Genomic DNA, 21,452 nt, shown 5'->3' with positions numbered 1-21,452 from the left:
CAAAAAAGCTTAAAAATGGCTAAAGTACATATAGCCGTCTAACACTAACGTCTAACAGTACCAGCTCCATCTGAATTAGTGCCGAGGAGTTCTTTGTTCAGTTCAGGACTTCTGTCTACGTAGCTTATTCTTGATCCAGTCTTCTTTACGTGGATGTCCCCATAGCATGTACAGTGTAGCTGAAAACAAAGCAATAGGCTTAAGCTTCATAAACAGGAGGTCGGAGAAAATGATTTAGTATTTCCTGATGACTTTAAATGTCATATCTATAGTGGACTGTGACAAATTAATAATTTGGAGGAAAGCAATGTGGTGTGTTCCAGAGTTCTAGAGGATTAGAAAGCGTTCTAATTTGGTGTATTTTGGAAAGGTTTAAAAATAATTTCTTTTTATGTTCACCTGTATTGAGCCACCCCAGAGCTAGGTGTCATGTGGTAATTAGATTAAGGCCATGTGCCTGTAAACAGACCAAGAAGTGTGAAGTTTGAAACCAGTTGTTAAAAAAAATTTTAAATCATCAAACTGATACTTGCATAGTTATCATAGTTGTATAAAATACATAAACCCTGTAAAGATCTGTTACTAAGTCGTAAGGGTATTGCAGTTGTCCTCAAAAGCAAACATTTTGTGCTTTTTATCTGTTAAAAATACAAAATAAAATGTGTGTATTATCTGCACTTTTTTATGTACAAGTCACTAAAACCATGTACCTAATGTGAAATTGCCTTTCATGTTTCTATGGAGCTGTATATAAAGTTGCTTTGAAACAAATTTCCTTGAAAACTGTTTATTTTTCCTATATTTTCATTACATCTGTCTTTTACTATGAGAAAAAAAAATACAGGTATTAGATAAATGAAACAGAGGAAGTTTTTTGCTCAGTAGTTATTTTCTTCTTATTTGTAGTGTCAAACTTGGTCCCCACTAATTTAATCATGACTATATATAAGAGAATGCTGTTTTTTCCTTCTGTGCATGAAATATTCCAATTGTTCTTTCTTGCAGTTTTATAACCCTTTCACATTTCTAACATTCACCTTGATTTTAATTCATGTTACCGAGACCTTTTTTCCTTAAGATAATGTAATTCAGTAGAAATGCATAATCAGTTGATGCACCTAAACTCTGTGGGACGATGTTACACTTAGAAAATACATTCTTCTACTTTGCATTAGACTGAATTTCAGTAAATACACTCCCTTGCACCTCTTACATCCTATTAAAGAAATATTGCAGCTGCACTTATAAGAAAATCAGAGACGCCACGTGCTTATGTTGAAGACAGCTAGAGGAAAAGTGTCTTCCCTTTGTCAACTGGAACCTTAATTGATTAAACTTGGAAATGTCCATTGAAAGTGTGTCTCTCTGTATCAATACCTCAATTAGGAATTGGTAATACTCAGTATTACTATAGTATAGTAAAATATACCATACTGTGTGTTCCACAGTCTTGTATACAAGGATATAAGCCATGATCTGTCGGTGTCTTCTCCCAAGTAGCGAGTGACAGGGGAAGAGGAAATAGCCTCAAGTTGTGCTAGGGGAGGTTTAGGTTGGATATTAGGAAAAAATTTGTTACTGAAGGGGTTATCAAGCATTGTAACAGGCTGCCCAGGGAAGTGGTTGAGTCACCATGCTTGGATGTATTTAAAAGATGTGTAGATGTGGTGCTTAGGGACAATGTTTAGTGGTGGACTCGGCACTGTTAGATTTACAGTCGGACTCAATGATCTATGGTTCATTTGCTCCTAAGCTCCTAAAATCAAGGAAAAGGTCCTTGTCCCATTTGATTTATAGTATGAAAAGGAGTCTTGGATTCTGCCTCCCAACTGATTCCTTCTTTATGTATGGTGTTTTTCCTGGCGCTTTCAGTGTTTCAAATTATCTGGTTTTGTTGTTTATGGCCAAAAGCATCCAGACACGTGAGTCACAGCGAAGAGGTCACTGGCACCAAACTGTGTTTTGTGCTGCTGCCACACATTCTACCTGAGGCTCACTGGTGCTTTCATTCTTCCAGATGCATGTTTCTGTAACTCATCTGTAAAAAGTAATAATATCTTTAAAAAAAATAAAATAAAAAAGAAGTGGATGTCTCTTACTTCATCCTTGTTCTTTTGTCATACATAGGTCCTCCCTTTGAATTATGAGTATGCTATGTGGTAAATATTATTATACTTTGCTTATGCATTCATATTTACCTTGACTCTTGTTTGCTACACCATACCTTCAGCCATTAGCCTATGTTTTTGCTCACAATCAGCATCTCAGCAAGAAGCACAGAAGATATAACAAGTAATGTTTTTTTATGTACATAAGAAATGTAGGTATAGAGAATTTTATTCTGTACAAATCAGTGAGCAGACTCCTGGAATGAGCTGTCAAAAGAAATATGTTTTTCTATGAAATGGGTAGGACAAAATGTCTTAGTTAAAAGAGATTAAATAAATTATCTGGAGGAAAAGGCAATCTGCTGTATAAATATTTGAAATTTTGAAATTGAAGCCTTTACATTGATCTGCACTTAGAGGCCTGGCCTTATTTTGTAGCAGATAATATTGTATCAAAGCAATGTTTAGCGCTACTCAACGGCTGTTGTATTCGTAATAAATTATGTCAGATTTAATCTTGAATATATTCAACAATAGCACCCAGTTGTGCTGACAAACCTAAAATAATGTTCAGTTAAATATGTTCTATCACAAATCATTTGGGCACATTGCCTTTCTGAAGAATCACAAACTCAGTGTGCAAGCTTTGCTTTATAATTCCTGCTGCCTGTTGAATTCCCGTATTATATCCCGACACCCCAGCAGTAGACTCAGTAGGTTTCCTACTGGAACATTGCAGTAGCAGAGGTAGGCAATTTGAAACATTTTCTCAAGGGTATTACTTTCACAATCATTTTAATTGCTCAAGCCTGATCCACCGCTTGCGTTTTCATTTGTATTTGTTCAAAGGGAATGCAATTTAATTTTAAAATAGCCTCAAATCACTGCAATACTCATTTTACACGGTGAAAGAACAAGACAATAACATGAATAATCAAGTTCTCAAAGTTTCGTAAGGAAAACTGAAATTTTGCTTGGAGAAGAAACAATAAAAGACAGGGTTCACTTGTAGAATACTTCAAAGAGTGTCCTATAAATCCCAGGTCAAACACATTGGACAGAGAGGGCACTGTGTTAATTGTAATGAGTAGATGACACAAAGATCCGGAGAGCAGGGTGTAAGAACCTAGTTTAACTGGAGAAGAGTAGACAGCTGTAGTCAGCACAACAAAATCAGCTCTTCTGGAGAGCACTTCATCGCAGGAAACACGCTGGAGTGCTCTCAGGTACTCTCAAGAGAAGCCTTTCTCCTTCCCCTTACTCATAGGAAGCTATATGTGCCAAAAAGTGGGATGGAAGAAACTTCTCCCTTTTTCCAACTAAACCCCTAGCACTTAAGGTGCTCGTTTAAAATGTAGAAAAGTTCGGTTTATTTTTCTAAGAAAGTCTGAGTACTTGTCATGCTTCTTTGCCATATGCCTTAACCACTTTCTGCGTAGTTTGGAGTTAGTTTGTATAAATAATTATGCAAAGGCAATTCTTCTGTAACCTGAGGATTGAGGGAAATTCTTAGCATAGACTGGTTTAAGTAACTTCAAGAAGCTTTTGTAAGGCAGCTGCTGCTTTACAACCTTAACTCCTTGTGGACTTGATAACACTGTGTTTCACATGGGTAGGTATTGGGAGGAAGTGCTCCTTTCATGGTAATTTAATGTGAACTTTTGATCAGTCTGGCATCTGGGAAGTACTTTCTCAGCTGATGTCCATTTACTGAGAATGCATTGTGTAATCACCATTTGGATTTCTAAGGCTGTATTCTTACAGCTCTTTGTAGGTCAGTGGTGATGACAATGGGGCTTGCAAGCATCTAGTTTTCACTCCTTCAACTTTCTTCTAAGTTAGAGCCTGGTCCTGAATGCGGTAAAAATCAGGAGGGAACCGGAATCATTCTGCCGTGGTTAATATGGTCTCTCATGTTTGCTTGAGGGGGAAAATCTAGCACATTTCAAGGAACAGATTTTCCTTAAGTTTCATTTCTACCACCTCTTCACAAAGGAAAGAAGAGAGTTTGATAGTGTGCTGCCAGTTAATTAAATTTTGGGCATTCAGGCTAGAATGACAAAGTACTTTGATGTTACGTATTTTGAGTGGAATCAGAAATCCAGGAATAGGAGCCTAGGTTCCTATACAGTACATAAACTCAGCATGGCAATCCATGAAGTCTTCTGTATTCAGTCTACAGCTGTCTATTAGAAAGAGTTCCAAGGCAGGGAGAAGCTAAGACACGGGAAGATCCCACTTAGCAAATTTGTGGCCTGATAAGTTCTCGTTGGGGTAGATGCCTAAAATAACTCTTTCCAAGAATTGTACAGGGTATTTGAGAGAAGTTAGGTGGGCGCTCAGAGCTTTCATCTCCTAAATCTGCTTCAAAGAACTATTATGTTTAGTATATACTGTTTTTTTAACTAGTTGTACTGATGCTTTAGCCTTCTTAGGAGAGGCATTTGTATTTCCAATCAACAAGGTTATTTGAATGGTTCACAAGCTTCCTTAGGAAAGTCCTATGATCTAAGTGTTCTAAGAACTTCAGCATCTCTGGATTTCATTAGAGCACATGTTGTAACTATTATCTATGTGTATAATGCATAGACTACTGGTATTTTGTAATAAATTATCAGGATGTCATCATTCAACTCTACACAGTATCCATATTGTTATTATCTTGTTTTTATTTACCAGGTTACTTGTCTATATCTACATAACTATACCAAGCTACCTAGTCTGATGAAGTTGAACTTCATTCTTCAAGTGTGATTTACTCAATACAGCCTAAAGTCATGATGAAAAAGAAGAACATATCTGCAAGCAAAGCTTCCTTGGTCCTCTTTCTGTGCCAAATGGTTTCTGCATTGGATGTACCTCTTGACTGTAAGTACTAACCTGCTAAATAAGTGCAGAATGACAGAAGATCAGTTAAATAATTTCTCTATAGGAAGATAAAGATAACTCCAACATGGAGCTAAACATGGAATGTGTTTAATCACCTAAATCAGGACATTGTGATTATGAATATTTACACTAATTCAGTGGAGATGTTAAAAAACTGTGCATATAAAATGACTTGCGTTGTTCACTAGAGAAGGGTTAGCATAGGATTCTCACAAGTACTCACGCTTCAGTGTGCCTTTATTAAACACTTGATGAAAATGAAGAAGGGCAGAGAAGCCCCAGTTTAATGCTAATTAAGAACATATTGACAATATGCTGAAAACCCCAGTTCAATTCCTAGTTGCTGTAAACAATCACCCTTATCTTCATATAAGAAGTTTCCAGGAGTTCATATGAGATATAGTAAAAGATTCATATATCTAAAATTCAGACACTGGAAACATCTTACTTTTTGATATAGAAGAGTAAGTTAGGCTCTTAGATTTCCTAAGCACTGCCTGAAAATAGTTAAGTGCCTAACTTTAAGTTAAAAGTGTGTGTGCTGAGCAGGGAACTCTAGCATTAACCAGTGAGGAAACATCTAGAAGAGGGGAAATCCCAAGACTCAGTTAGTGAGGAACCTTGAACGTAACACTCCATGCTGAAAAGGAAGCCGTGGTAGCTGCTGCATTTTACAGCCCTAATAGTTAATGTTATGAATTTATTAATGCTTTGGGTTGTTATTTTCTTAAGATAAGCATGATCACATTTTCAGAATTCAATGAACTGTGTTGCACCTCACAGTGACTATTCATTTGTTAAACTAATTGCCAGAGAAGAGAACATTAGGGCTGGTGTTAAATTGATGGATTAGTACATCAGTAAATTTGCCTATGATTCTAATCTGCATGCCTTTCTTTACCTGCATGTTTTTGATACCTTCCTACTTTCCATAAATGCATGTTTTTCTTTAAAAACTATTGACATAGATTGCAACTGCTTTGATGGGTTTTGCCCCATGCATATTTACAAGCCTCTCAAACCAATGACCTGTATTTCTGTAACAAGATCAATATATCTGAATCACATCAGACTTTTTGTGCTGTGAGTGCCTTTAGAGCAATAAACTGTGGCTTAAACAGGGCTTTAAAAGTTTGATGAATGAATGTCTTGTTTTCGAAACTTGATTTTTCTTCCTAAATATTCTTGCAGGCCAGAAATAGTGTAGTTTAGAAACTAATGTAAATTATGCATTACTTTAATATTTTTTTGTATAGAGCAACACTTTAGGTTAAGTTAACCAAAAACGCATCAATAGACAAAAATTAATAGCTCTTTTAGAAGTATCATGTTAAATCTTAATTATCATGTTCCGTATTACATAATGTTTAATAACATTTTTAGGTCTGATAAAGTCACATACTTGAATTTTTAGCCAGAAATCATATTAACTAAAATTACATGTATAATGATGTTACTGCTTTCATAAATAATGGTTAGAGTGGGCTCTGGGAGAGCACCACAAGGGAAGGACTTACATTTTCTGTGGGTCTTCCCTACGTATCCACCAGAGAGACCTGGTGGTAAGAGCGTACTTGATTAGTTGAACCTTTAAATTTCATGGAGGTTAGCAATTCCTATGCTCATCAGTGTCTCAAAGTAGGTAAGGGAGGATGGACAGCATAGCTGACCAAAAGCAGTTTGACTTGCTTTAAAACATTATTGATGAGGAGACAAGTATGCAAAACACTTGAAGCAAGCAATGAAGATGTGACAACGAAGGTGATTTTTTTTTTGTTTAGTTATTTTTCAAACCAAAAGGGATTGCAAGTCTGTTGAGTAAAATTAGGTGCTTTCGTCTTTGTGAGAGTAATTTTAGCCCGAAGCATTCTCTTTGTTCTTCCATGTGATCATATGGGTGGATTGATTTTTACTGTAGCGTGAGAGTAATGCACTCCATTAATTCTGATTAGCTGTCTCCTCAGTATTAGTGGTTTGTGTCCTTGCAAGGCCAAAATCATGTACCACAGTTGCTCTTAAAAATTCAACATTCAGAAAAGTTTTTTGTACCATTAACTTTGAGATAAATGTAGTAATATCTGACACAATGGAAATTGTGGCTGGAATTTCAGGAATCGCTGCATGGGTTACAGTGCTACATGTTTTAAATATTTTCTTTTTAATGGTGACTAATGTCCTTGTCAGAGATACTTATCTTCCCTCTCAAAAAGTCTAATTTTCTTTTAACTAACAAATGTTTCTCTTTAATCTTCATTTGTCCAATCAACTGCTGATTCTGATGGGGGAATAAAAGCAAAACTTCTAGAAGAATGTAAGTTCCTGTCCACAAAAATTAGGCTGTGTGCTGCTGAAAATTAATACTGATCGTGTTGCTAATTAAATTTGCAGTCCAAAAATGTGTGATTCTGACATTTTGTTGATAATTTGGTTTGCTGTAACTAGATGTTTTGTGCATGCAGTGTTCAGAAAATACTACTATATGTAAATCAGTGTTCTGAAACTTTGAACAAATTAATTGTTTGATTTTTGATAGTGTGCTATCTGAACATTAAAATCCTTACTCAATATCAGCATGAGCAGTGTTTCACCACTACTTTCAGGAGTAAATATATTTGATTAAAAAAAATCAATTGGCATATATGTGCTTATGTACTATTTCATGTGTCCAAGTTGGAGATAACTTTTGTATCCTTAAAAACCAGTAGATACAGTTATTTAAGTAGACCTAATTTTTTATGTGATCTCCTAAGTCAGCTGTAGTGTCATGGCTAATTTAATAAGTTTTAAGTGCAGTGCATAGCATGAGACTGGAGACTTCAGGTCTTTGGTGTGCATCAGATGGAATATCCTGTATGTTGGGCAGTGTCCCAGAATCACAGAATATTCATGGTTGGAATGGACCTTTGAGATCATCGAGTCCAACCACAAAACCAAACCAAAAAAAAAACCAAACCAAAACAAAACCCAAACCAACACACACACCCCACACACACACCCACAGACAGACAAAACCCAACAATCTCAGGCATTAGAGCATGCCCTGAAGAGCCACGTCTACACGTTTCTTAAATACTTCCAGGGATGGTGACTCCACCACCTCCCTGGGCAGGCTGTTCCAGTGCCTGACCACCTTCTCAGTAAAGTAATTCTTCCTAATATCTGATCTAAACCTCCCCTGTCACAACTTTAGACCATTTCCTCTGGTCCTGTCGTTATTCAGTTTGGAGAAGAGGCCAACACCCACCTCTCTAAAACCTCCTTTCAGGTAGTTGTAGAGGGCAATGAGGTCTCCCCTCAGCCTCCTCTTCTCCAAACTAAACATGCCCAGTTCCCTCAGCCTTTCCTCATATGACTTTTTCTCTAGACCCCTCACCAGCTTGGTGGCTCTCCTCTGGACGCGCTCAGCAGCTCAGTGTCCTTCCTGTAGGGAGGGGCCCAAAACTGAACACAGTACTCGAGGTGAGGCCTCACCAGGGCCGAGTACAGAGGCACGATGACTTCCCTACTCCTGCTGGCCACACTATTCCTGATACAGGCCAGGATGCTGTTGGCCTTCTTGGCCACGTGGGTACACTGCTGGCTCATGTTAAGCCGGCTGTTCACCAACACCCCCAGGTCCTTTTCTGCTGGGCAGCTCTCCAGCCACTCTTCCCCAAGCCTGGGGGTTGCCCGGGGTTGTTGTGACCAAAATGCAGGACCCGGCACTTGGCCTTATTAAACCTCATCCCATTGGCTTTGGCCCATTGATCCAGTCTGTCCAAAGTGTATTGCTGGACAATTTAGGGCATTTAGATAAGGGTGTTCATGGACATGTTATTAAAGCAGTTCCTTTAGGTGACACTAAGCTATAAACATGTGAACATTGAGGAAGATACCTTTCTCACTATCTTAATACCATAAACAGGATTTTTTAAATGCAAAAATGGGCGTAGGTAATGGTAACAGATTATAAATTACTTTAAATTGGTAGGCATCAACTACTTTAATTCTGGTTTGTGATACTCATTCTAGAATACTTGATAAATCATGAATGTTAAGTGTTTGTTTCTCCTGGGTCTATTTCCAAGATAACTGGATTTTTGTTGGGTTTTTTAAGGAAAATCAGTACCAGACTTTTCCTACATGTTTACTTTATTTGGAAATTAATTACTTTTTTGGTCATTTTTACAGTGTTTTACTTCCAACACGTTTTTTACTCCTGAAAAGTAGCTCCTAAAAGCATGCTTTGTATATTAATTCAATATTGTGAGCACAATAAAAGTGTGACAAGTTTACACCCATAGAGAAACTGGAAATACATAGAATGTTTAGAAATACAAAGCAATGATTTTTTTTTCCTTCTGTGTGGTGAAAAAACGCGTTGTGTGGGTCTGTGTCTCACAGCTCTTCATTCAGGTTATGTTGGACTTAGAATTCAAGCGTCCTTTGGTTTTGTGAAAATGTGTTGAAATCTGATGTATAGAAACTATATCCATTAAAGTTTTTGGCCAAGATCTTAATCTGCTGTAAATCAGCATAGTTCAGTTGGAAGTTAGTATAGCTGCACTGATTTACAAGAATAGAGGGCTTCAGCCTCCTAATATAAAGGATACTTTAATCTCACTCTTCTCACAGTGATTTGATTGCTAATTGCACTTCTGCTTTCTCTGCTTACAAAACTGTCTCACTGCTGATTTGAAAATATTGTTAAATTCTTCTCTGTTTCTTATATTCCATAATGAAGTGTTGCAACCTCCTACGATAATTCAGCAATCTCCAAAAGATTACATTGTTGACCCTCGAGAGAATATTGTAATACAGTGTGAAGCAAAAGGAAAGCCACCTCCTAGGTTAGTAGCATCTTGTTTTGCTTTTGTTGGCCTAACAACATAAGAAAACTAGGAGAAAATAATGTAACTTTTAATGTAACGTGTTATATTTATATGTGTGTGTGTGTGTTTGCATATGCAGAAACATGCACGCACTCCTGCATTTGTAACTTAAACAGCTACCAGGTAGTGGCATAAATTTGACTCTTCTTAGCCTTGGCATTTAAAGTTCTCTATATTCACTATAATAGTTTTTTTTTCTCTTCAAAGCTCTAACAATAAAATAGTACTCGATTATTACAGGAGCAGGTAGGTAAATGCCCATGGAAAGCACTTAATGCACGCCATCATATGAACTGGATCACATTCCAGATTTAGGCATGGGGTCTAAGAAGACTGGATATCGAATAAATTCAGAGTACACTAAACAGATTTAATGTTTTGTAAATTATTCCATTTTATGAGGGTCAACTTGAAGCGTTTTGTTGGAAGTTCTATAATGTGTATCAGTTTTAATGATCAGTAGCCTTGATTTACCAAGTGTAGTTAATAGCCTTAAGTTTTGGTTTTGGCAGAAATGGTAACGCTGTGTACATAGATAGGATTCCTCATAATCTTCCATTTTAAGGCTCTGTTTCAGTATCTTGAAATATTTGAAAACAAACTCATTTCAAGATACTGAGTTACCTGCACTGGAAACAGCAGTAGGCATGATGCATTCTGTCATTGCAGTAACTGCTTCTGATTTCAGAGACTATAAAGAGAAGTGCGCATCTCTGTTCTCAGTAGTGTTATGCTACAGCTTACTGTAAGGTCAGCACATAATTGCTCATTCAGACACACGCAGAGCTCATTAAATGCACTTCTGAATAATTAGGGTATTTTCTACATTATTCCTTCTGGTTGCTTTGGGATCATGTTTGTTATCATGCCGGGCAGCAGAATGGAGAAGATGGAGATTATCTGTGGTACTGTCACCCTGTCTAGTGTTCTGTTAATGGTAGGAGTGCCATAAAACTGCTGTGTTTACCAACATTTTAATTTAGCAGGCACAATGCCATTCTCAAGAGTCTGGGTGTTGACCCAGAGGATCAGATGATTAATGTGCACTTTGGGACAGCTATGCTGCTTCTGCAAATGTTTCTCTTGAAGGCCTTTTTTGGGCTGGATAGACCTGAGAGACTAAGAGCACTGTCCGTGAGACTGACATATTGGAGTCATGTGCCAGGGCTTTGCTGTACGGTCTCAGCTTTTCCATCAAACCATTTTCTCACTTTGTTCCCTTGCTACAGAAAAAGTGACATGATTTAAGTACAGAATTTTCTAATGAAAAGCTTGTGCTTAGTTTTGCTTATTTTTAAAGATACAACATCCAAATGCTTTATTTCAATAGTTAGTCTGGTCCATCAGTTTTGGTGACCTGCAAATGCATATAGGAACTTGAACTGCTTCAAAGCTCTGAAGCTGAAGATGAACTTTGTCAGCCCGGTGTGTGAATTGTTGTTAAAACAGGGTAACTTCTTATTGGTGAGAGCAGATGGCATAAAGGTTTATGGATGTTCTGCTACCTATAGCTTGAGCAGCAAAGATTCTGACTATAACGTATCTCAAATTCAGGGTGTTTTACCACATTTGTCACCTCCCTTTTGAAGCTACATTGCAGTTCCCTGCATCCTTCAGGGTTATTGGTAGCAGAGGAATACAGGAACCCCATATTCTCCAGTTTCACCTGCAAGGTCATAAGAAGGTTGTTCACTATTGGTTCACTATGCACACTAGTCCTCCCAAAAGCACTGTACTGTGGTGAAGTGCTCCTGGTCAGGTCCACTTCTTCTGCTCTGCCCCACCACAAAGTGCAAATAGTGCGTCCAGTCTTTCCTACAGAAGGTCAGCACACAATTGACACCTACTTGACTGCAGAAGGTCAGCCCACTATTTTGAGTCACTTGAAATTTGAGCTTTTCTAGTAGCATATATGTTTGTACTTTGAGGAAGCATTCTAAACAGTAAGTATATGTAGTGTTTGTGTTTAACATTAGGAAGCTGAAATGTAGCAATTAGGAAAACTGCTGTTCACAACATTTGAACCTGTGAGCGCTCAGCACTTCGCAGGCATTGGTCTAGCTCTCTCTAACTATATTTTGGCCATTAACAAAGCATAAGTAAGAAATTGCTGTTTATGGCAGTATAAGTGGCAGACTGTGAATCTCTGCTTTTTTACTTTTTTTTGTATGAGTTCTAGTAGATTTCATTTTTAGCAACTACTTTTCAAAACATCTCTTGCTTTGACCAACACCAGTATAAATTTACTAGATTAATTACAGGCTATCAGACTGCAAAATTTCGTTTAGAGGATCATGGTTGGTTGCGTTAGAGTAGTGAAAAGAAATCAAACTCACCACACGGTCTTTAATTCACTTGCACAACTTTAAAATGGCCAAACCAATTAAAAGAAATGGTCTCCTGCTGGGACCTGAGATGACACATTTCAGCCCAGAGCAAGTTTTTAAAGGCAGGTTTATAAACCCTTTCAACAATAGGTTTTGTAATGGAAATGCTAATGCAGCTTTAGCAATATCAGTTCTCGCAGATGTTACTGCATCATTTTAAGTAAAAAGAAAGTAAGTTCTTTTCCGTATAAGATTAACTTCAGAATCTTTTAATGGTTTTCTTTTTTTTTTTACAATATTGACTTTGAAATGGCTCCTGTTAACACGTTCATCCAAGCCTTTTATCTTAAAGTATTGACAGATTTCTTACATTAAAAAGTGCTCTATTACTTTATTAGTTAATTTACTTTGGGAACAAGTCTTACTTATCTGCTGAAGAAAAAATGCCATGTATTATTGAAAATTACTTTTTAATTTTTTTTTTCTCCATGCAATTTACAAAAGGCAACTGAAGAAGAAACTGTTCTTTTTGGTTTTATTATTTTAGCTTCTCCTGGACACGCAATGGAACTCATTTTGATATAGATAAAGATGCACTGGTAACAATGAAACCAAATTCAGGGACCCTTGTTGTAAATATTATGAATGGTGGGAAGGCAGAAGCATATGAAGGCGTATACCAGTGTACAGCAAGGAATGAACGAGGAGCAGCCATTTCCAACAATATTGTTATAAGGCCTTCTAGTAAGTGAAGCTCTTAATGTTCGTAACATGTGAAACACTTCAGTTCGTTTATTATCTTATGAATGTTTAGCTTTTTTATTCCTGTCTTAAAAATTTAATCATCAAAGTGATCATGTTAGAAGGTATTATATAGTTTCTGATCTTCAAATTTAATAATGTAACGCATGTTCTCTCCAATATTCCTTAGAAAATTTATCAACCAAAATGCTTTCTTGATGTTTTTTGGTACATCTGGATGACGTGTTTAAAATTAGGTTGTATATATGATGCTACAATTAGAACAAAAATGTTCAAATCCTTAATGCACATCATTGTTGAGGACAATTTTTTACTCTCTTTCTGATGCATGTATTCCATAGTATTTGTAATATCTTCAATACAGAACACACTGGGACCACAAAGAGGGTAAACGTAGAAGATTTTGATTAATAGTTGGCTGTTTCTATGGCTTTTTATGTGATATTTGTCTCAGATCAGTTTTTCAAGCTTCTCAGCTTAAATGTTCTGTTCTCATGTGTTGTAATAAAACTGTGTGTGTTTAATACTGTTTCAGGAAGTTCTACCTTTTTTCTAATTTAGTGCATCACTTTTCTCTTTTTTTTGCATTATCTTAGTTAAAACCTTCCAAGACACTGTTATAGAACCTTTAGTCAGTAGCCACAATAATTTGGATCACTTGATTATACTTTCAGTGAATCATTGCTATAAAAAAAGATTTAAAGAAAACCTCCTTTTCTCCTAGGAAAACATGAAAAGAAGAACAAAAATTAAATCTGTAGTAAACATGATAGAACTTAACATTCTGATGCATGTATTTCTTCTGGTTTTCTGGAATATTATGGACATTTCTTCCTTAAATTCTGGAATTTTTGTCAATCCATAATTTGTGTGTGTGTTAAAATTGCTTTCTGTAGGATCTCCTTTGTGGACGAAAGAAAAACTAGAACCAAATCACGTTCGAGAAGGTGATTCACTAGTACTACACTGCAGACCTCCTGTTGGCTTGCCACCACCTATAATATTTTGGATGGATAATGGTGAGCTTGGTTTTTATGCAGAATTAGTTTTCTTTTTGCAGTTTTTCTACATAGTTGATCATTGCTTACCAAGACCACAGATGGTGGAGTTTCCCTCTGTGTTAAAATTCAAAGAATTTCCATTTCTGTATGAACAAATGAAAAGCAGATATGCAGTCCGAAGGCACAAATCCAAAAGCAGCTGGAGATCTTAGTGTAAGTTGTAGATTAACACACTGGGGAAGAACGGGAAGATAAGGGAGCTCGAGAGGAAGCTTAGAAAAGTCTATGTATTTACAAATCTGCAAACAGTGTAATAGATCATAATAATGGAGTGTGTATTATAACTGTGATATAAATGTTTTCATGTTTTCCCTTAGCTTTCCAAAGGCTGCCTCAAAGTGAAAGAGTTTCCCAAGGTCTAAATGGAGACCTTTATTTTTCAAATGTACAACCAGAAGATACCCGGGAGGACTATATCTGCTATGCAAGATTTAATCATACGCAAACTATACAGCAGAAACAACCCATTTCTGTAAAAGTCTTTTCAAGTAGGTATTGCATTACCTAATTACATACTTACAAAGTATTTATCCAGAATTCTCAAGTTATTTGCCAAAGTTAAGTAGTGTTACGCTAGGGAATTTCGTCATTTTAATTCTGAGTAAGAAATGGCAGTACTGTATAAACTTAAACTGTACTCTCCAGTATTCCTGACATAAAATTCATCTTAAAAGCTCTCATTTTTTTCCCTTTATCAGGCTTTGTCTTTTGAAAAAATGTTGTGAAGCTTTGAAATATTGAAAAAATAACAGTTTTTAAATGGTTTTCATGCCCAAGAATATCAAGTTATTATGATTACCGTAACTATTGAAACAAATTAATCAATCATTTAACTCACCGTGGCCATATCATCACCTTTTGATTCCCAGTATTTTGATTTATCCCTCTTGTATGCATTCTTCATGATATTCTGTTTATTTCAGTGGATTCATTGAATGACACTATAGCTGCTAATTTGAGTGACACTGATATTTATGGTGGTGAGTTACACTGGTCCCCACTGATACTCCCTGTTGCACAGTAGTGTTTAGTTAACTAACTTCACCTCCATGGCTACTTAACCTTTTGCTTCCTTTTCAGTTTCTAATAAGGGTATCTACTAGTGCTGGTGATAATACATACTTTAGAAAGGACTGCACAGTGTGATCCTTTCAAGTATCTAATGTTTCAATGCTATTGTAACATATGGCTCATAAAAAATACAAACTCTTAGAATAAATGAGTCCTTTCACACTGGGGCAGATGTTAAAAATTGTCTATATGATATCTACTATACTGTATTGTTTGTTCATATTTTTCCTCCAATTTCACTAGTAGTTTGATATGTTCATTATCACTAGGACTATTCACTATCACGTGCTGCGTAATAAGTAACAACAATTAAGCATTTAACAACGGCACTTCACATTTAATAGTTTTCTCAATGTGCCATGCATTTTTAACATATTTAATGTAAAACTGGAATTAATTAAAAACTAAACACTTTAATACTATCTGTTTAAGTATCTTTGTAGGGGAAAGATGAGTATTGTTTGTCTGGTGTTTAAGCTGATCTTTACATTAATCTGTGTTGAATGGTCTTTTGTATATTGTGAATTAATACTCCGTACAGGTATATGTGTGTTTAGTGAGGCTGACTTTGGAGCAACACTGATACCATAACACTTCAGGTTCTAGACTCTCCACTTGATGTTGTGTGAGATAGAGAATATATGATATTTCTTCTATTTTTGTCTTTTTCCTTGTCAAATGAGGCTTTGTACATATTAAACTATAACTTATGGGACGCTAAAATGAAACAAGAGCACAGAATATTTTAATTCTCTGCATAAAAATAAGATGCCATTCAGAAGCAAACAAGAAACATGTACCTAGACACGGAACGATATATTAGCTACAGTTAGTGAGGAAAACTCCATTTGGTAGGCTCACAACTCAGAAATACCAGAGGTAATTCCTCTGAATTTTCACAGTCTAGGAAAATGAGTCGGCAGTCCTTAGCAGCACCTAAACTGGGTAGATTAGTTATTGCCTGGGACTATCAGCTGCATTGTTGATTCTAGACCAGCCTTTTCTCCCAACTTTAGTGTTTTTTAGGGAATACATAGCACATACCGTAGTAAAGCTCAGTGTTCTGTTTATGTTAATCTATCAGCAAATCCCGTACCCTAATAAACAAGAGTTCAGTATGTTTCTGCTCACATTTAAAAAAAATACAGTAATTTACTCTACTGATTCAGACTGCTACTGCACTTTACAGCAATTCAATCCCATATTTTAAAATTCTATAAAAGAACATTAGAGTATTTACAGAAAGCACTCTATTATTACAAAAAGCACTCTTATTCTGACTTCCATGAAGGCAAATGAAATACCATAATACTTCAAAAGCCAACAGAATATAATGTCAGAAATGGGTCTTACATTTATAGCTGTGTGTTCACTGTGGTTATTTCTTGTGGGTTAATCAATGGTTCTTTATTACCAGACTGGGAAACAGCTTGAATTAAAGTTAAATATATAGTAAGAAGAGAATACAAGGCTTCTAGACGCGTCATGTTGTCTAGAAAATATTGAACAAAGCATATTGCAAAGTGGGGTGTACCATTTATCCCCTTGGTTTATAGTTCTGAATACAGTAACTTTGCTTTATTTGTGTTTTGATGGAAGCCCAGAAATTTTTGGTAACTTTCAGTCTTGCACTATGACTCACATCAGTGACCTCTTATTCCCCATAATAGTTTGAGTAGGATTAAGGCTTAGCAAACATCCATCAGGCTGCATCGTTGCCCATGTTAAAACTATGTATCGATTGCTTCTGTCTTTAATAATAACATTTTTCATGTATGTGTTTAAAATTATAGCATTTAACAAGTTGAGGTATGTTATGTCTGTCCAAAATCTAATTTGTTGAGCTGTGTAGTTGTGTAACACAATGATTTTTATTTAAATGGCGAATGTGGAGTGAAATCTCTGTCCAAACTGTGAAAATGGATGTATGCATTTGATCAGTATTAAAGTAAAATTTAGAAATTCATTATTTTATTTTTTCTTGTTCCAGCGAAGCCAGTTACAGAGAGGCAGCCAGTTCTTCTAACACCAACAGGTAGCACAAGTACCAAAGTGGAACTCAGAGGAAATGTGCTTTTGTTGGAGTGCATTGCAGCAGGATTGTGAGTTACTTTTTAGACAGTGTTTTTCTAAATAATAATACAGAAACAGAAACATTTCAAGATGCTTAAAATGGTGCCTCTGTATAAGCTTAGGTATTTCAAAGAAACAGAAATGTAAAACAGAAAGAGCTCTTTTACAGAAGTCCACCGTTTTCTTGGGCATCAGCAGATTTTAAAACTGACTTATGAACATAAATATGGCCTCTGCCTTCTTATATCCCCAAACCCTACATAAAGGATTCATGTTGTACGATTGTTTTTTTTAAAGGACAGAGAGAAGAAGTGCCATAGGGTAATCTCAGACACACATCTGCGGAATTGCACTCAGGAGCCTCCATTTTTTCCTGAATTCACAATCAGGTTTTCAAGTATAGATAAGAATATAGATAAGAATCTGCTGGTCTAATCTCAAAAAGCTGCTTGCATATGCTAATACTTACTTAGTAGATCAGCTAGGTGGGAGTTGTTAGAACATACCTTCAGCTCCTTACATCCAGTTTCTCATTGTGAGTTTAATTGGTAGTTGTTTCTTGGATGTAATGCACATTTGCTTCTGCTGGTTATTGTGCAAGTGGAAAATGACTAAAGAGCAATTTAACTTCATTAACTAGTTTGATCTTAAATCAATTTTATTATCAGGAAGAAATCTGAGAATAGATTGGTTAATGCAGGAGTGGAAAATCTTTAGTACCTGTTTCAGGAACTGTAAACATGTTTACAGTGCACAAAGGCATATAATGCAGAGTGCTCCGAGGTAGCTGTGAGGAAAGCCAATAACTGCAAATGATGAAGCACAGCATCATGCATATGTATTCACTTGCATAAGCTCTACGGGGCACGCTCAAGCTCAGCTTGACACAGCTTGAGACGAGCCTGAGTGCTGTGTTTCTGTCTCAGCTGTGGTCTCCTCTGGTGTCTTTGCATCAGCACCACCAGCAAAACCACACCTCTGAGTGGGAGTAGCATCAGCTCCAGGAATCTTCATCTGCAGTATAGTTACATGCTTTTTTGGTAACCCTGCAATAGAAGTATTCAGCAATGCAAACTCCAGTAAAATGGCTGGATAAAAAGAGAAAAAAATTAGAATAGTATACATTATCTGACTTTGTGTCTTTAACCCTTATGTAACTTTTTAAAAAAATAATTCAATGAGGGAAGCTATATAGTTGTCCACAAAGGGCCAGATTCAGATTTAGTTTAAAACAATTATTCCTAATTACTAAAACCGTAAATAAAGTCAACTTTGCTAAGTGTCTCTGTTATAAAATAAGTTATATTAGACTGATAAAGGAATATTAGCCTTGAGTCATTACTATTTGAGAGAGGACATTCTACTCAGTAAGCAACACCTTGTAATTTCTTGTAATTTTAAAAATACATCTCCCTGTGTTTGGACAACTTTCAACTTCCGTGGACAGCATGTGACATAGCCAAGATTTAGACATGGTGCAGTGACAAGTAGCTATACTTGACTCAGCACTGACAGTTTTTTCTTGATTTCTCACAGGAAATGTTTCTGTCTCCTTCCAGTTCTGCTGTAAAATCTATGACGTTCATGAAGCATTGGGATATTGCGCATGTGAAGGACAATTATAAACTTGGCATTATCTAGAAGCTACCTTTTAAAGCACCATGAGCATCAATTTAATAGTAGAAGTGCGATAAGATTTGAAATATACTTGTATTCATTTATTAACCATCAGGGGTTTTAGATTAATCAGCAGACAAATGTATTCCATAATTATTAAGCCTACGAACAGATGGCCGTTGACAGTGTTAGTGAGGCTTGTCATTTCCTAGAAACAAGTGCTGGCATATTTTGCACATTTGCTGGATGTGCCCCAGAATCTGGGTAAAGGCTCTTAAAATAATTAGTTGTAAAATATATGTTCAAAAAATTAATGTATTGAACTCCCGTTCTTCCTTTTCTCCAGTCCCTAAATCCGATCTCTCCTTTTGCTTCTCCAGACCCACACCGGTAATCCGCTGGATTAAAGAGGGTGGGGAACTGCCAGCCAACAGAACATTTTTTGAAAACTTTAAGAAAACTCTCAAGATTATAGATGTTTCTGAAGCTGACTCTGGGAACTACAAATGTATAGCAAGAAATACATTAGGTTCTGCTCATCATGTCATTTCAGTAACTGTAAAAGGTAATACTAAAATAATCCGTAATGTAATATTGTCAGTGTACAGAATGAGGATTGAAGTAAACTTTCTAGGGTAAAATATAGCTGAAAAGATAAGCAATAATGGTAAAAAAAAAATCCCTGAGGAAATTATCATTAAACCAACTGAATTCTACCACTGGAAGGACTTAACTGTTATCTCTAATATCTTTTTATTTTTTTTAATATGTTATTTTGTAAAGCATTGGGCTAATTTGAGATTGTACTGTAACAGTATAATAATTTCTTAGCTTGTACCAGTGCTACATTTATTTTAGATCCTTTGATTATCTGTCATTAGACTGCTTCTTTCCCTCGTTTATGTATCTTTCTCCCTATCTCTCTTCTTCATCTCCTCCTTATTTTCTCCATCTTTTCTTCTATCCATTCATATAGCACAAATTCTGTCTTCTCTGTTTTACTGTTGTCTTACAGTCTTATACTCTTCTTTCTTTATCTCTCTTAATTTACATTTCTAGTTTTCTATCTTCTTCATGTGTTTTACCCAAGATGATGTCTTACTAATTCTAAAAATACTTACAGTCTGTTTGTCCAAATAGGAATTGTAAGTATGTTTTGAATACCATGAAACAAAAAAACTGGAATGACAGCTCATTAGTCATTGAAATAATCAACTGCAGTGCTTATTTTGCATGCTAAATAGCTAATTATTTTATTGTAGACCAGCATCATTTTATGATCACATTCAACCTCCTTTTTAACAGCAGCAGTTTAATTTTCTGTTTGCATCTGTCCATCAATCCAAAATCTGAAATTTAATTGCAATATGTGATAACATATGCTATTTGTGGTTATTTATTGTAAAAGAAATGGAGACACAGATGAATATGTTTCAGTGAGGACAGTGTTCCATCCATTTTGATCTCTGTGTGTTTTCAGCTGTCTCAGGTAAACATCTGGCCCCACTGCAATTCCCATTGAATTCAGCAAGACCGAGGATTTTGCCATTTCTAAATTTCAATGAAATATTTTTATGTAATCAAACCTAAGTTAATTTCTACCAGTCTAACTGTTGTGAACATGGATATCTCTGAAATTAATCAAAAAGATCACTCTAGTCTCTCCAGATGCCATCCTCAGATAAATTTTGCTTTCTTTAGGAAAGGAAATAAGGATTCAAAGCAGGCAACCCTAAATGAAACAAAGAACCTCATGTTGCTTATCTCAGAATTTTAATGCAGCGGGTGGCCAATAGCTCAGTTTAGTCAAAGTATAAACTGCCAGTTTATCACTTGAGTATGAGATATATATATATATATCATACCTTGTTTGAATTATCTTTTGCTTACCATGACTGTGCTTTATGTTTTTCTGTACATAATTTTGGTAAACAATTCCTGTGTTTCTGTTCCTAACCCCAGCTGCCCCATACTGGATAACAGCACCCAGAAACTTGGTCTTATCTCCTGGAGAAGATGGGACGTTGATCTGCAGAGCTAACGGCAACCCAAAGCCTGATATAACCTGGTTAGCAAATGGTGTTCCCATAGCAAGTAAGATTCTTAGTTACCTTATGGGAGGATGAGTAAAGATATGAGGAATACTAGGGTCGTTTTTTTCAAAAGCGTGTATTTGAACAGTTTTTCCCTGACAGGTAAAAGTAACTTATAAATGAGGTGATAAAAATACTGTGTTTCGTAAAGGTGAAACAACAAAATATGCCTCTAATGTGCTTGAAAGCACTAAAATTTGTGACTGTGCTCCTGGTTGTTCTGTGTGATGTTCTGCTGGTGCTATCTTTGTGGAGATGGGGCTGTAGCCCCAAAGCTGTGCCATCCATGCCTCTTTGACAGGGATATTGCTGGGGTGTAACTTTCACTGCTGTGTTTCCGTGACAGTCGTGTTTGCTAGTTTTCTCCTCTGCCGCCCCACTGCAACACTAATTTTGTCTAGGAATCGTAAAGGTGACATAAAAAGTCAAGTCCTCGTGTCTGTGGATGTATGGAGCACTTCTGCAGGATTTGCAGCTATGAGTGTGTTTGAGCCTTCCGGGCTTCAGCGCTGAAAAGCAGCAGCAGCAAAAGTGACTGAATGCGTCAGCGAGTGCCTGGCAAACAGCTTGTGCCAAGTAG

At 36.4% G+C, this 21,452-nt stretch overlaps 1 protein-coding gene across 25 annotated transcripts in view; it reads left to right on the top strand.

Annotated features, from left to right (window-relative positions):
- Positions 1-21,452, top strand: part of NRCAM (neuronal cell adhesion molecule) — a 158,184-nt gene that overhangs the window by 83,277 nt on the left and 53,455 nt on the right. For 15 of the 25 annotated variants that reach the window (XM_014963698.1, XM_014963703.1, XM_014963713.1 and 12 more), the window contains 10 exons: positions 4,788-4,976; positions 7,291-7,308; positions 9,721-9,826; positions 12,743-12,939; positions 13,854-13,976; positions 14,336-14,506; positions 14,942-14,998; positions 17,080-17,191; positions 19,160-19,344; positions 20,742-20,873. In XM_014963698.1, the coding sequence (XP_014819184.1) occupies positions 4,886-4,976; positions 7,291-7,308; positions 9,721-9,826; positions 12,743-12,939; positions 13,854-13,976; positions 14,336-14,506; positions 14,942-14,998; positions 17,080-17,191; positions 19,160-19,344; positions 20,742-20,873 (1,192 nt within the window). In that variant the 5' untranslated portion in view covers positions 4,788-4,885. Of the gene's footprint in view, positions 1-4,787; positions 4,977-7,290; positions 7,309-9,720; positions 9,827-12,742; positions 12,940-13,853; positions 13,977-14,335; positions 14,507-14,941; positions 14,999-17,079; positions 17,192-19,159; positions 19,345-20,741; positions 20,874-21,452 lie in introns of those variants that run through there. The other 10 variants (XM_014963709.1, XM_014963705.1, XM_014963710.1 and 7 more) reach the window with 4 other exon arrangements.

This window comes from Calidris pugnax, unplaced genomic scaffold (genome assembly GCF_001431845.1).
Source record: "Calidris pugnax isolate Ruff unplaced genomic scaffold, ASM143184v1 scaffold44, whole genome shotgun sequence".
Classification (NCBI taxonomy): Eukaryota; Metazoa; Chordata; class Aves; order Charadriiformes; family Scolopacidae; genus Calidris; species Calidris pugnax.
Note: the sequence above shows the minus strand (reverse complement) of the source record. Positions and strands in the feature narration are given on the sequence as shown.